General features: G+C 39.5%; 1 protein-coding gene across 3 annotated transcripts in view; it reads right to left on the bottom strand.

The window, feature by feature from the left end:
• The window catches only part of UNC5D (unc-5 netrin receptor D), a gene marked incomplete at both ends in the record, with an annotated part of 663,802 nt that overhangs the window by 115,798 nt on the left and 531,130 nt on the right, over window positions 1–16,874 (bottom strand). For 2 of the 3 annotated variants that reach the window (XM_080710801.1, XM_080710802.1), the window contains 2 exons: window positions 735–902; window positions 1,700–1,880. In XM_080710801.1, coding sequence (XP_080566927.1) covers window positions 735–902; window positions 1,700–1,880 — 349 coding nt within the window. The remainder of the gene's footprint in view (window positions 1–734; window positions 903–1,699; window positions 1,881–16,874) is intronic. The other variant, XM_080710803.1, reaches the window with a different exon arrangement.

Genomic DNA, 16,874 nt, shown 5'->3' with positions numbered 1-16,874 from the left:
GGAAATGCCAAGAACATGCTGCCAGGTAGAGCCTTGCCTTAGCTTTGAGTGAAAATAAATCTGAAATTTGAGGCTTTCACTCAGTGTTTTTGGAGTTAATGGTCTGTCATGCATATGAGATGCAGGATCAATTTATTTCTCAGTGGGAGGATATGCTTTCCATAAAGAAAGCCATCTTCCATCTCATCTATTTCTCATTGCATAAATGGGTTACAGCCAGGAAAAGGTGAGCAGAAGAACTGATGAAAGACATATTCAGTAAATGAGGGCTCTGTTCAGAAAGAAACACAAGGAGAGGCCAAATACAAAACAAAGACAGCTCCAACAGTGTGCAATCAATGCCGGTTGTACTATATATAAAAAAATCTAAAGATAAAAGGTCAAGTTTGGGGTACCTGATCCTTTGTGCTTTAAGATAACTCAGCTAATTCCTGTGTACTATTACACAGATGCATGCCACAGAAGAACCCAAGTAGAAAAGGGGATGGTTCAGCACAAGCAAACACGGGACCTATAAAAATATTTCAGAGCATGTGGCTTATTGACTGAATGTAGGTGTCACATGAGTATTAAAAAATGCTATAAACTGTGCATAGAGGTAGCGCCCCATGTCTTTGCCACTGTAATGAGTTTCTGGAAGAGTGACTTTGGAAAGGAAGGCTAGATCAACTGCTTCACACAGCTGAATAGTGTTGGTGAATTGGAAGGAAAAAGGGAATTTGCGTATATCTCACCAGGACAAAGAGAAGTGCAGGTTATTTTCTGTACTGACATTCCCTCACAAAAGGCCCCACCATTGAGAGGAGCTGGGTTGGTGCAGGTCCGGGAACGTTTCTGCCATCCTCTACCACAGCGAACATTGCAGGCTGACCACTCTGTCCAGGAAGACCAGCCTCCATTCACTGAGAGACACAAAAAGGGAGGGGAGAAAAAAAGGAGAGAGGTTTTTACTGATTGCTTACTATGTGAATGGCACTGTGCCAGGTGCTGGGAGTCAGGTATCTGGGTTCAAGAGTCTGAGATGAGGAAGCAGTGGGTCTCCCCTCAACCCACTCATCTGGACCAGGAAGAACTAAAAGGTATGCTTTGCAATCAAATGACAAAAGATAGGAAAACCTAATCAACACATCTCTAAAGTACTTGGAAATCCAGAGCATAAGAAGAAAATATCATCATTTGAATTTCTATTACTGTAAGTGCTTCAAAAACAAATACCAGGGCTCTTCTGTTATGGAAAGGAATGGCTTAACTTAAATAGTTGGTAAATTATTTTATATGAGGCTTGAAATAGTAAAGAATAATGTTTGATTTGGGTCCACCTCATATGTGGAAAAGGCAGTAACTGACAGTGGGTCTGGGAAGATGGGGGTAGATGTTGGGTTTGGATGGTGATAAAAGCTGAGGTTGTCCACCTCATGCTTGTCAGGTATAAATGTAAACACAATGAAAGAAAATAAAACAACTTTTTATTATTTTAAAAGGAGAGATTGAAAATGTCATTGACTGTCTCAGGGAATTCTAATTTGGACAGAACAGCAAGCATAAATACCAATCAGGATGTTTTCTCACCAGCCAGGTTGGGCAGGCAGGACAGAGTAGATGACCACCAGGGTCCTCAAATTCTCTGAGCATGAGAAGGTTAATAAAATATACATCCCGTTACTTCCCTATCCACTCCTTGCCTTTGGGCTGGTCTTACCATAGACAACCACGGTGGCTGACAGGCTCCTCCTCTTGGCCACTATGTTGGCTGCCATACAGGTATAATTCCCTGAGTCTGAGAGTCGCGCCTGCCTGATGATTAGGTTATGGTCAGCCCTAGTGTCAATGTTCTCATCCTGTTCAGAGTCAATAGGCTCCTCATTTTTCAGCCACTCCACCTATAGAAAGGAAAGAATGTTTAAAAGGTATTAACAAAGGTAATAAATCTTTTCTGGAATTGGAAGCTAAACACTTCTAGAATAGAGGAAAGAGATGAGACTAACATGGAATACAAAGACAATGGCTTTTCTTTAAAACCAATATCCCATCCCTTTTACTTAGCAAATTTGGTTGTATTCAGAAAATGGATACTAAAGAACATATATATTCTATTGACTTTGACCCATTTTCTAATAACACAGTAGGAGAAAGAAAAGTGTTGACTGAAATGAGGTCATTTTATTTATTCCAACATGACACTGCTACTGATGATATTTCAAAAGGGAGCTGAGAAAATCAACATATATATGCTGAACTTGTACTTTATGCTTAGAGAATGTTTTATTATTAAAAAAGCCAATGTTTGCATTCACATAAGTTTTAATAATGTGCAATAATGTATAAAGGCCAAAGGAATAAAAATTGGAGAAATATGCACATTAGAGTTAAACCTCAGTGTTCCCCAGATTTTGAGGTCTGTTTCTTTGGTGACTTATTTATTGTCACTCCGTCAATGATTCAACAGACATTTGGGCCTTAGATTGAACATCTTACACATTTAAGACCCAGACTCTCTTCTGGAGCAGCCCACTGATCCACCCTTTAAGCATAGACCAGTTCTATGTCTGATTCATTTTCTTCTAACCTGTTACTAGATAATCTATTTTCAGTTTTTCCGTTCCACCTGAATCCTTGCTAATCTTCCCTTTCCCTAGTTACATAAGGACGACAGAGATCAGAGATTTCTGTTTCTTAAATCTTCATTATTCCCCATATTCCAATGTGCCACCCTTAGCACATGTTTCTTCAAGCACTCCATTGCACATGACATAACTGTTTTTCTTCCCTATTAGTTTTTTCCTTGCACATCTAAACAACATCTCAATCTTCTCATGTCATTGCGTTACTCAAGATTTTCATTAATATGACCAAATTACCTGACAAGTATAACTCAGAGAATAAAGACTTATTTGGGCTCATGGTTTCAGAGGTTCAGTCCACAGTTAACTGGCTCCTAGGCAGAAATATTGTGGTGGAATGGAGTGACAGAAGAAAGATGCTCAACTCTTGATAGTGAGGAAGCATAGAGAAAGAGAAAGAAGCCAGGAACAGAAATAGTCCCCAAGGCCATACCTCAGTGACCATCTACATTTAACATTCAATAACATTCAAATGAAAAATATAGCCACACCCTGCCTGCCTACAGTTGACACTCATTCCATTCTAATTAACAATCCATCCAAAATTGATCCATTCATGAGGTTAGATTAATCATAATTGAATTATTTTACCTGTGAAAATTCTATACTGCCAACATATAAGCTTTTCTTAGGGGTCTTCCATATCTATAGTAGCCACTAGGTAATACTGGCTATTTCTTGTTTGACGAGAGCCATTTAGCCCTAGTTTATCAACATATATAATACATAGTAATTTAACAAACACAGTAAAAAGGAATTTATCATAGAAAGCAATGACAGTGCCTCTTCCAAAGATTACACAGAAGCATATACAACAAGAGAACATTTTGTCACATTCTCCCTACTATTAGCATATCTAATTGAAAGTTGGTTCTAGAGTAAGATACCTCATTTCATTTTGTGTTCAAATCTAAGGAATTCTAGTTTATCTTCAATAAATGCAATCTATTATATAATATTTGATGATGATGACTATTTCATATCTGAAAAAATGACTTATCAAAAGCAAACCTATCCAAATCATTTAATACCCTATGCACCACTCTGTTTGAACTTAGCTACAAAACATCATTGTCGGGGCCCACTCGGCAGGACCGAGGTGGCACCCAGGCTTGTTGCCAGCGTGGACTCAAGATGGCGCCTGGGCTTGCAGCCAAGTCACGAGGCTCACGAGGCTGGCGGTGCCCTGAGCCTGCGCAGTGAGCCCTATCAGGCGCCTTACGGATGATTAGTGACGCAGCGCCTCATGCTACCACCTGCCCGCCCAGGAGAAGGTTAAAAAGTGCGCATGCCCTAGCGGGCGGAGCGAAGAGGGTTGGTGGACAGGAAGAGCAGTTCCTTGGCGGACTGCTCCGGGCTCCGAGCTGGGACAGACATGTTCACAAAGCCACCACTGTGACTGGTGTGTGCTGCAGCAGAGATGTAGAGTGCCAGCGTGGAGGGTTGGAGGAGTGATGAAGGAGGAGATAGAAGACTGATGTTGTTTTTACCTGAGAGGGCGTTGAGAGAGCATTAAAGAGGAAGGAGCTTCATCAACAAAGTCGGCGTTCATGTGTTTCTTCCCTAGGCTCTGCTGGTCAGAGCCCTAGGGACGCAACAAGTGGTGCAGAAACCCGGGAACGAGGAAGGGACAAAGAAGGGACGAAGAAGGGACGAAGAAGAAGAAGAAAAGTTCGCAGGTAAGCGACATAATAAGATAAGGCTCGCGGATAAGCGAGGCTCGCGGATAAGCGAGGGACAGCGCTGTGAAGATTCGCAGGTGTTGCGACGATAGGGGTGTAGGAGTAAATAAGGCTCGCGGATAAGCGAGGCTCGCGGATAAGCGAGGGACAGCGCTGTGAAGGTTCGCAGGTGTTGCAACGATAGGGGTGTAGGAGTAAATAAGGCTCGCGGATAAGCGAGGCTCGCGGATAAGCGAGGGACAGCGCTGTGAAGGTTCGCAGGTGTTGCGACGATAGGGGTGTAGGAGTCTGTCTAAGGTTGCTAAAGTGAAAGCAGCCATTTTAGAAAATTTAAAAGCGAAAAAGGAGATTTCAGGGAATGGTCAACAGGCAGTCTCTCAGAGGGATAAGGAGTCCTTTGAAAGCGACTCCTCTAACTCCCCTAAGGAGGAGATATGGCCTGTTTCACTAGAAAGAGATAAGAAGGAAGAAGCTCTGTTAGAATTCATAGAAAAAATGAAACGCCCTAAACCTTCCGCTCCTCCCCCTCCCTCTCCTAATCCGCCACCATAGATGGAAGACACCTGAGGTTAGTTGGAAAAAAAACTTAGAAAATGAAGAAAGAAACTAAGATAGAAAATGAAGGCGCCTAATGTGTAAATAGTAATAAAGGATAGGTCAGAAGATTAGTTCCTAACGTAAGAGTTGTAAAAATATACAATGGGTCAAAAAATAAGTTTTTTGTTTTTTGCATATATGTTAGAAGATATGCTCTGTGTTAAGTTTCCTAAGGAAGAAACTGCTGCTTGGTACCGTAGAGATGAGTTGTTTTCTTTAAGATCTTTGGGGAATTATTTCTACTTTCCCTCTTCCTTTACCTTGGTTAATGATAGTTTAGGTTGTTTTATTGATACCTGTTTTCTGACTTTCTGCTATGCTTCTATGCACCCTTGGAGACTTTGGAATTTCTGCTCTTATTGCTGTAATTGTGGCCTCTGTGGCCGTGGCAGTTATTGCAGCCACTATGAATGCTCTATCCTCACATGTGACTGCTGCCATGGCTCAGCAAGCTCAATTATCTGGAATATATACATAATGTATGTGCAGTAAATTTCTCCCATGCAGGAAATTTGTCTTGTCAATTAAGCAAGATGCTTCTGGGGACTTGGAGCCATGAATTTGAACACACCATGATTAAGCTACGAGCGTCCATCGCTGCAATTAATTCTACCTGCGTAGAAGTCTCCGCAGTACAACAATGGATGGACTTAATACATGGAATATTGGGTTTTTTAAAAGACTGGGGTGGCATGGCATTCTGGGCATTCTTGCTGGTGGTAGCATGATGTTTCATGGTTGGATATATCAGGCGAACTCGACAACGCACACTGCAACAACAGCGCATATTGGTGCAAGCTATGGCAGCCCTTGAAGCTGGCTTATCTCCCCATGTATGGCTCAGTATGCTGGATCGGTAGTCAGTGACGGGTAAGATCGTCCCCGGGACCTTTCAACCTAAGACAGGGAAACAATCATGCTATTGTTCTCCCAATGACGGGTAAGAATGGTCCTTGAGGGTCGGCAACCTAAGACAGGCACGATCCCGAGCCTTATTTTAATAAAACAAAAAGGGAGATATGTCGGGGCCCACTCGGCAGGACCGAGGTGGCACCCAGGCTTGTTGCCAGCGTGGACTCAAGATGGCGCCTGGGCTTGCAGCCAAGTCACGAGGCTCACGAGGCTGGCGGTGCCCTGAGCCTGCGCAGTGAGCCCTATCAGGCGCCTTACGGATGATTAGTGACGCAGCGCCTCGTGCTACCACCTGCCCGCCCAGGAGAAGGTTAAAAAGTGCGCATGCCCTAGCGGGCGGAGCGAAGAGGGTTGGTGGACAGGAAGAGCAGTTCCTTGGCGGACTGCTCCGGGCTCCGAGCTGGGACGGACATGTTCACAAAGCCACCACTGTGACTGGTGTATGCTGCAGCAGAGACGTAGAGTGCCAGCGTGGAGGGTTGGAGGAGTGATGAAGGAGGAGATAGAAGACTGATGTTGTTTTTACCTGAGAGGGCGTTGAGAGAGCATTAAAGAGGAAGGAGCTTCATCAACAGAGTCGGCGTTCGTGTGTTTCTTCCCTAGGCTCTGCTGATCAGAGCCCTAGGGACGTGACACATCATTACCATCCAAAATCTACCCCAGAAGAGGTCAATATGAGAAGAGGAAATAATATCAGTAATATCAAACAACCATAAGAAGAGATCTGAGAACTCCAGGAGAACACAGAAAAGAGGTTTTAAGTACTGTAGGACCATGAAATGAAGAAGCATCTCAACACCAACTCCAGGAATCTCTATAGGCATCATCATCTTCCAACATGCATGAGGCAATTAGTAATGGCAGCAGGCCCCAAAACACAGCTCTGCTGAACAAGAGCCACACCAGAGCCAGCATTACAGTCAAGCACCTAACCCTGCATGTTTTATAGCCACTCATTTATCTATTGGACAAATATGTAAACTGTTATTGAGTATCTGCATGGTACTGAGTGCTGGGCAAAGTGATGTGAACAAAATCAAGTAGGCCCCTTCTTTTTCTGACCTTACATTTAAGGGCTAAAATAGAAAAAGACAAATCCAAATTGTCAGTAAAAAAATAAGAATTGAGAGTAATATGGCCCCTAACCTGTGTTATCAAATGTTTCCTGTAAAGAAAAAAAAATTAAATTTAAAAATCACTGGACTGAGGATTGCCTGACATCCATGAGACCCAGGGCCCAATCCCCAGCCCAGAAAAAATAAACAAAAACTACAAACAGTCTCACTCTTATTTATTGGAATGCCTGTAATCTCAGTTCTTGGGAGGCTGAGACAAGAGGATCATATATTTGAGAACACACTCAGCAACTTTGTGAGACTCTGCTTCAAAATAAAAATTAAAATAAAATGGAGACATAACATATAGTTAGAATGCTTCTGGGTTAAATTTTCACTGCCACCAAAACACACACACACACACACACACACACACACACACACACACAGCATAGAAACATAACCATCACTCCAATAACAACAAAAACTGTCACCCTCAGTTCTTTGTCATTAAAATAAACAAATGGATCTATTTATGATCTACTGCTCCACTCCCCTCTCCTCCTGGCTCAGAAACTCAGTCTACAACTGTATGCCTTCTAATTGTTAATTACCTAGTTTTGCTATTTGTAATATGAAGTACTTCTTGTTTGTCCCCATGTCAATATCCTTTTACCATTCTTTTACCAGAGATCTCGTCAGGTAGTAGAGGAAGGCTTGCATAAGTCAATAAATGATTCTTCAAGAATAGATGATAGGAGATAGCCAGTTAAAAGCCCTGTGGGGAAGGGCCATGGAGACTGAAACTAAGAGTCCCAGTACCTGCAAATGAAGGAAAGCGTTCCTAAAGTAATCTGGGTCCAGGGAGTCTAAAACCATTGTTATCGAGTGCAGGCTTAGCTCTAGATTAAAAATTGATAGAAAAACAAACCATACACTAAACAAACTAGGGTAACCAACTAGGAAAACACATTCCACAGATTGATATGATGATGATATGAATGATGAATCCAAATAATATGAATATTTGAAGGTCTATGTGTTTACTCTCTACTTATTTATACTCTAGATTGAATCTAGAAGCATTCTACCTTTGAACTACAAGCCTAGCCATTTTTTAAAAAATTTTTGAATCAGGGTTTGCTAAGTTGCTGAGGTTAGCCTTGAATCTGTGATTCTTCTGTCTTAGCCTACCAAGTACTGTGATTATAGGTATATACCACTGTATACATCTAAAGGTCTCATTTAACTTGATAAAATCCCACCCCAGTAAATATTACATAACGATGAGTATATGGTTCATTAAAACATCAATAAAAACTAGGACAATTAATTAAATAAATATTATACAACACTTATAATGAAACAAGTTAAATGAGTTTTTTCTAACAAAATAGCCAATACTAAAATCTCTTTTTATTTGTCTCTTTGTTTCTCATACACACATACAGACACACAAACACACACTTTATACACACACACTTTATTTTTTAATTTCTTGCATCTCACCTACTATTCTATTCTTGTATCCCGTCTGGGACTTTGGCAGCAGTGGGCTTCCATTTCCCCCTCTATACCAAATTATCCACCAAGGGATTAACATTTTAGATAGAAAACATTTATCACATTTTGATAGAAAACACATTTTCTATCAAATCACATTTTAGATAGAAAACCTTCAGTAGCCTCAAGTTCTTCCTAATACTCATGAGGTCCTTCTCTGATCTAGGCTCTTTTCAGTTATCTACCTCAGGTTCTCTAAATAGACCCTGACCCACTCCACTCTATTCCCAATGAATTCCTTCTTCTTTCTAGGATATTCTAAGCAAGTTCCAACCTCAGGGCCTACTATTGGTGGATTCCCTTTTCCCAACAGCCTTTTCCCACAAGTATACCTAGCTCATCCCACTTTGTAAATCTGGACTCAACCAGATGTTGCCTAGTAACTGTTCTTAGAACAGAAAGCTCCAAGGACTCTTTTCTTTTTTTTTTTTTTTTTTTTTTTTTTTTTTTTTTTTTTTGCCTTACCAGGGATGGAATCCAGGGGCATTTTATCTACCAGCTACATACTCAGCCCTATTTTTTAGTTTATTTATTTATTTATTTATTTATTTATTTAGTAATACTAGGGATGAAACATAGGGACATGGTACCTCCTCACTACACCTCCAGCCCGACTTTTTAGTCTTTTTAGTTTTTGAAACAGGGTCACTCTGAGTTGATAAGGGCCTTGCTAAGTAGCTGAGGCTGTCCAAGAAACATGATCCTCATGGTCTCTGCCTCCTGAGTGCTGGAATTACAAGCTATCATGCCCAGCCCTCAAGGACCATATCTTGATTTAACCTTTCTGCTATTATCATCCAATTAATTTAACAAAATAAATTATTAGAGATGCAAATGAGGATTTAACCACATTAATTTGGGTAGAAAAGAAGAAATGAGAGAGAGAGAGAGAGAGAAAAAGAGAGAGAGAGGAGGAAGAGGAGAAGGAGGAGGAGGAGGAGGAGGAGTAAACAAATATGTCAAAGCAACATAACAAGTAATAAATTCTGCTTAAGTAGCTCCTGATTCAACAAAATGATTTAGTAAGTAGCATTATATAGGCATTATGGTTTCAACAAGTAAAAACTTAGAAAATGCTTATAAAAGATGAAAGAGTCAAAGTAGAGAATTGTATGTGTAGTCTTATCTCAAATTTGCAAAACAATAAAAATCACAAACATATATTCTTAAAAAGATCAGAAGAAAATGCAGTATGTTTATAGAGGTCTTAGGCAGAGACAATTGCTCTTTTTTTTTCCAAGTAGTTAATTGTGGCACATTCAAGCAAGCTTTAGTAATCTAAGAAATATATTCTTTTGTTTAAAATCATTTCTTTATATATCATGAAACACAGTGATTTTCAAATTCATCTTTAGCTAAGAATGTTTCTTCAAAGCTTATCTGAGAGTTCGAAATGCAAAACATATAAATAAGAACAGATTTTAAGAATGAAGCAGAAATGAGAGTTTCTGTGCAGGAGTAGGAGATCCAAAGCTGCATGAGCTTGGCCACTGCAGGCCCACAGTTTGCATATAAGTCAAGTGAAGACTTTCCATGTTGTTCTCTCTACATGTCAATGATCCTTCCTAGAGATGTTCTCTAGAGGCTCCCTAGAGATACTCAGTTCACAACCTGTGCTTCTAAATGTGCTGGTCCTGGCATATTATCTCTTCCACTGTTCATTCTCAGGTACTGTGGAAATTATATACTGCAGTTAGCTTCTGTGTTTCCATATACATTCTGGTATACTTGGTGTTCATGCCATCACGAATGAGGTCCATCAACCCAATTATATCTATAAATAATCAGCCTGGACTTCCAGGAAGACAGGGATTGAGAAAAGCAGCATTTATGAGTCCTACTAACACTCTATCTCTATTGCCACAAAATCAGTGCTTTACATAACCAAAAAACACTATCAGTAGAGAAATAAAAAACTATAAATACAAGAGACAGAGAAAAAGAAGACTTGCAGAACCAGAGAACAGAAAATAAACCAGCCTGCATTGTGACAGCGGAATGCTGCTTAGGCACCATCTTGCCTCACAGAGAAAACAAAGGTAAACAAGGAGCTGAAGTGAGCAACTGCAGATCATTCGGGTGTAATTCAGCAGTTCTTTCAGTGAAAAGACCATCTAAAACCTCCAGCGGCCAAGCTCATCATGCTCTTCAGGAATTCAGAGCTGAGATCAAAGACACAAAATAGCCAGGCGAGGTGGCCCATACTTGTAATCCCCGCATTTGGGAGGCAGATACAGGAGGACTGCACAGGTTCGAAGCCAGCCATGCTGGCTTAAAAGACCCTATTTCCAAAAATAAAAAATATATGATATAGGTCTGGGAGTGTAGCCTGGAAGTAGAAGGGTTTTCAGGAACCCCAGTACCACAAAAAAAAAAAAAAAAGAAAGAAAGAAAGAAAAGAAAGAAAGAAAGAAAGAAAGAGAAAAAAAAATATGCCAGCCTCACGGCCGAAGGCCTAATAACAATGCCATATTGCTAAAAGCTGCAGCAAGTTCACCACACCCATGAGAGCTCCAGCTCAGCACGCATAACAACCATAAGTGAAATTGTGGCCCCTACAGGAAAAACCCCAACACTGCACACCCAGGGACTTACACAGCTTTGATAAACTCCCTGGGCCTGAGATCTTGTAGTTCAACCCAGTGAAGGTGTAGCAGTGGCAGAGGTCCCACACCCTAGTCGTAGCTCCCCATGGGAAAACGCCCAGCCAGGTATCCCCAAGGTATCACACAGCCTCTACTAACTCCCTGGGTCTGAGACTTTGTGATACAACCCCAAAAGGAATAGTGGCAGTTGAGATTACCACAAACTCCAGAGATCCAGAGCACCATAAGTGAAGTAGTGCTGACCCAGAGAAGAACCCAGAGAAGGCAAAAATTTCTGAAATCATAAGAAGGAGGAACAACAATGGAGCAATGAGCTCTCACTACCCCACAATATCAGAACCTGATAACACAGAATTGCAGAGATCCCCAGAAGATCAAATCAGGAATATAACTGTAGAAATAATACAGGACTTTTGAAAAGAATTTAGAGGGTCTGAAAGAAATAAAGGATACAATCATTGAAGTAAAAACATCAACTCAAACTATAAACAATCAATTAAACCACCTGGAGAACAGAATCTTGTTCCTAGAAGATGATCACTCCAAAAACAAATGCATAGTTTATAAGTTAGAAAAAAAATTCAACAGCAGGATTTGGACATTGATAAAATATGGCCCCATTTTAAGAGAGCTAACCTAATAATAATTGGCATAGAGGAGGGAAAAGAAGGTGAAATCAAAGGGATCAATAATCTCTTCAAAGAAGTAGTAGCAGAAAAGTTCCCAAAAATAGAGCAAGAGGTCAATATACATGTCCATGAAACTTATAGAACTCCCTTTAGACAAGATCAGAGAAAATGTCCCCCATACCACATAATTGTCAAAATAACCAATGCAGAAGCCAAGGAGAGAATCTTATAGGCAACAAAATCAAAAGGCTAAGTGACATTCAGAGGCAAACCAATTAGAATCAGTCCAGACTTCCCAAACCAAGACTCAAAAGCCAAAAGGACCTGGAGTAATATATTCCAAACTCTGAAAGAAAACAACTTGCTGCACAAAATTTCCTACCCAGCTAAACTATCTATCAAATTAGATGAGGAAATAAGAAGGTTCCATGACAAACAGACAAAAATTTATGTCTTCAAAACCAGCAATAGAGAAAATATTCAAAGAGATTAACTACAAGGAAAAAATAGGTAATACATGCCAGAACCAGAGAAACAAGATTTTCCATCCAGCAGACAATTAAGCAAAGAAGATTAAAGAGTATTTCAAACAGAAATAAAATCTTAACATGTTAGGAATTCAAAATCATTTCTCAATAACTACACTGAATGTAAATGGCCTCAAATCCCCAATAAAAAGACAAAGTGGCAAAATGGATTAAAAACCAGAATCCATCTATATGCCTCTTGCAAGAAACACATATTACAAGTAAAGATCATAAAAAACATAAGGTAAAGGGCTGGAGCAAGGTAATCCATGCTCACAGAATTTGAAGGTGAGCAGGAGTACCAACTATGATATCAGATAAGTTAGACTTTAAGCCCAAACTTATTAGAAGAGATAAAGAAGGTCATATTTACTGGTAAAAGGAACAACCCAGCAAGAAGAAATAACAATAATCAACTTCTATGCCCCCAAACATAGGTACAGCTACTTTTGTAAAACAAACTCTTTGTGACATGAAGTCACACATAAATCCTAATATAATAATACTGGGAGACTTCAACACCCCTCTCACACCATTAGACTGATATTCCAGACAAAGGGTCAGTAAAGATGCCTCAAAACTAAAGAATACCATTAATCAAATTAACCTGTTGGACACCTATAGAATATTTCACCCAATTACAGCAGAGTTTACATTATTTTCAGCTGTTAAGAAACCTCCAAAATAGATCACATTCTGGGCCACAAAATGAGCACTAGCAAATTAAAAAAATGTGACATACTTCCCTGTGTCATTTCAGATCATAATGGAATGAAACTAGAAATCAACTATAAGAAGGCCCAGAAAATCACATAAACATGCGGAGAATGAACATCACACTTGGTCATAGAAGACATAAGATGTGAAATTTTTTTTTAAATTTTTTATTGATGCACTGTATTCATGCATCATAGTGCGATACAAAAAAACTTTTGTAGACATACATGCACACATCACCCAGTCAGCCCCCACCCGATCCCCACCCCATTCCCACCCCATCCCTCCTTCCCATGCTTGGCTTAGTGGTTGACATCTAGTATTATAGCAATTTATCCAAAATTATAAATAATATTCTCATATAACAGTTTCATTTGTCTTATACCAAGCTTTTGATAACTTAAAGATAATATTTCAATATTTCTTTTTGCTTTCTTTCTTACCAGAGAATATTTTTTCTTGTTTTTTTTAGGTGAATCTATCATATATTTATATATTTATTTTTCAGAAAAAAAATCTCCTAATATGGAATATGGACTGTAGATACCCAAAATAATCTCAATAAAGAACAAAGCTAGAAGATATATATTTTCTAATTTCAAACCATATAAAGTTACAATAATTGAAACAGTGTAGTACTATTCTAAAGGCAGATATATAAACCATTGGAGTTAAATAAAAGCCTAGAGATACATTCTTCCATATATTGTCAAGTTATTTTTTATAGGGTTTCCACGAACATTTGGTGGAGGAAATAATCTTTTAAATGAATATTGTTGGAAAATAATAATTACATAAAAAAGAATAAAATTGGACCCTTACTAATCCCATATACAAATATTATCTCAAAATAGATAAAAGACCTAAATATAAATCTTAATACTATAAACTTTTAGAAGAAAATCTGCATCATAAAACCACACAACATTAAAATTGGCAGTGATTTCTTGGATATGACTTCATTGGCACAGGCAATAGAAGAGTATACAAACTCCCTAAAAAATAAAATATTGTATATCCAAAGACAATGTAAACAGAGTTAAAAGTTACTGATAGAATGGGATAAAATATTTCCAAATGCTATATCTGAAGGTATATTAATATTCCAACTAGAAATCCTAAAAATTAACAACAATAAAAGGAAACAATACAATTTAGAGATAGGTATAAGACTAACATAAATAATGAATCTCCACAGATAACTAATCTTAGTTGTCTGTTGGATGGAAAATCTTGTGTCTCTGGTTCTGGTGTGTGTTACCTATTTCTTCTTTATAGTTAATCTCTTTGAGTATTTTCTCTAGCGCTGGTTTTGAAGACATAAATTCCTTCAGTTTCTCTTTGTCATGGAAGCTTCTTATTTCTCCATCTAATTTGATAGAAAGTTTTGCTGGGTAGGAAATTTTTGGCTGAAAGTTGTTTTCTTTCAGAGTTTGGAATATGTTACTTCAAGCCCTTCTGGCTCTCATGACTTGGTTTGGGAAGTCTGGAGTGATTTTAATTGGTTTGCCTCTGAATGTCACTTGGCTCTTTGTTTTTGTTGCCTTTAAGATTCTCTGCTTGGCTTCCACATTGGTCATTTTGACAATTAAGTGGTGTGGGGATCCTCTTCTCTGATCTTGTCTAAAGGGAGTTCTATAAGTTTCCTGGACCTGTGTATCGACCTCTTGCTCTATGTTTGGAAAATTTTCTGCTATTACTTCCTTGAAGAGATTGTCGATCCCTTTGGTTTCACCTTCTTTTCCCTCCTCTATGCCAATTATTATTAGGTTAGCTCTCTTAAAATGGGCCCATATTTCTTCAATATCAGATTCCTGCTGTCGGATATTTTTTTCTAGATTAGAAACTATGCATTCATTTTTGGATTGCTCATCTTCTAAGAGCGAGATTCTATTCTCCATGTGGTCTAATCAGTTGTCTGTACTTTGAATTGAGGCCTTTACTTCATTAATTGCATCCTTTATTTTTGGCTATCTCAGTATTCTTTTCAAAATACCTCTATTATTTCTACAGTTATTTTCCTGATTTGATCTTCTAGAAATCTCTGAATTTCTGTTTTATCGGGTTCTGATATTGTGGGGTTGTGGGCATTCATTTCTCCATTGTTATTCCTCTTTCCCATGATTTTGGAAGTTTGTGCCTTCTCTGGGTTCTTCCCTTGGGTGACTATGACTTCACTTAAGGTGCTCTGGTTCTCGAGTCTGTGGTATCTCAGATGCCACTACTCCTTTACTGTGTTGTATTGCAGAGTCTCAGACACAAGAAGTCAATAGAGGCTGCTTTAGACTATGGGGGGTGCCAGGTTGCGCATTCTCCTATGGTGTGATATCTCTGCCACTGCCACTCCCCCACTGGGTCGAGTCCCTGGGAGTCAGTACTAGGATTTCTCCTCTGGGGCCTGCAATTTGACTCACTTTTGTTGAGTATGCAGATGTAGCTGTACTGGACTCGGTGAATTCGCTGCTGCTGCCGCTGGTGGCAATATGGCGCCGCTGCCACGCCCTCAGCCATGAGGCTGGAGTATTTCTTCTCTGGTTTTGAGGTCTGCTCTGAGTCCCTGCAGCATGTGCTGAGCCCAGCCACTGGGAGCTTTAGATGCTCCCTGCACCGAAAAATCCCGCCTGGCTGTTCCACAGTGGCTCACCTTGGCTCGCTGCCTGCCGCTCCTCTCTGGAGTCTGTTGGGCTGTTGAGTGCGTTGGTCTGTAGGTGTAGCTGTCCAGTGAACTCGCCGCTGCCACTGGCAGTAAGGCGCTGCTGCAGCGTCCTCGGGTGTGAGGCCGGTGTATCTCCTCTGTGGCTCTGAGCTCCGTTCTGAGACCCCCTTCTCTCTGGGGCTGGTGATTTTTTGTTTCTCTGGTGATGGTGTTTTCTGGCTATGAAAGGTGCTGATTTTGTGGTAATAGAGATTGGTTGTTAGTGGGGCTCTTAAGCCCCGCTTTTCTTGGTCGCCATCTTCCTGGAAGTTGCTCAAGATGTGAAATTAATAATTTTTTTAGAAACAAACAAAAATACAACATATCAAAATCTCTGGACACTTTGAAGGCAGTCTTAAGAGGAAAATTGATAGCACTGGGTGCTCACATAAGAAAAACAGAAAATCTTCAAATAAATAACCTAATGACATACCTCAAAAAAACCAAAAGCTGGTTTCTCAAAAAAAAAAGAAAAAATAAGTTAGATAAACCACTAACCAACCTAACTAAAATAAGAATCAACTGAAATTATGAAGATAAGAGATGAAAAAGGAGACATTACTCCTGACAGTGTAGAAATTCAAAGGATTATCAGAAACTACTTTGCAAAACTATTCTCCAACAAAATGGAAAATCTGGAGGAAATTCACAACTTTCTAGATTAATAAACCTTTCCAAAACTGAGTCAAGAATATATAGAAAATTTAAACCAACCAATAGAAATCAAAGAGATTGAAATAGCAATAAAGAGCTTACCATCAAAGAAATGCCCAGGACCATATGGTTTCCCAAGTGAATTCTATAAAACCTTTATAGAAGAGCTAACCCCAATGCTCCTCAAACTATTTTGTGAAATAGAAAAACACAAGACTCTCAAAAAAACATTCTATGAAGCCAACATCAAACTAATACCAAAACTGAATAAAGACAGCTCTAGGAAGGAAAACTACAGGACTATATCTTTGATGAACTTGGATGCAAAAATACTAAACAAGACAGGCATGTTGGCGCATGCTTGTAATCCCCGCACTTGGGAGGTAGAGACAGGAGGATCACGCAGGTTCAAAGCCAGCCTTGCTGGCTTAAGAGACCCTGTTTCCAAATTTAAAAAGTATAAATAGGTCTGGAAGTGTAGCCCCAAAGTAGAAGGGTTTCCAGGAACCCTAGGAACACCAAAAACAAACAAACAAACAAACAAACAAACAAAAAAACTAAGCAACACACATTCAAAAACACATAAAAAAATAAGACACCTGGACCAGGTAGAGTT

This window comes from Muscardinus avellanarius (genome assembly GCF_963383645.1).
Source record: "Muscardinus avellanarius genome assembly, chromosome: 14".
Classification (NCBI taxonomy): Eukaryota; Metazoa; Chordata; class Mammalia; order Rodentia; family Gliridae; genus Muscardinus; species Muscardinus avellanarius.
Note: the sequence above shows the minus strand (reverse complement) of the source record. Positions and strands in the feature narration are given on the sequence as shown.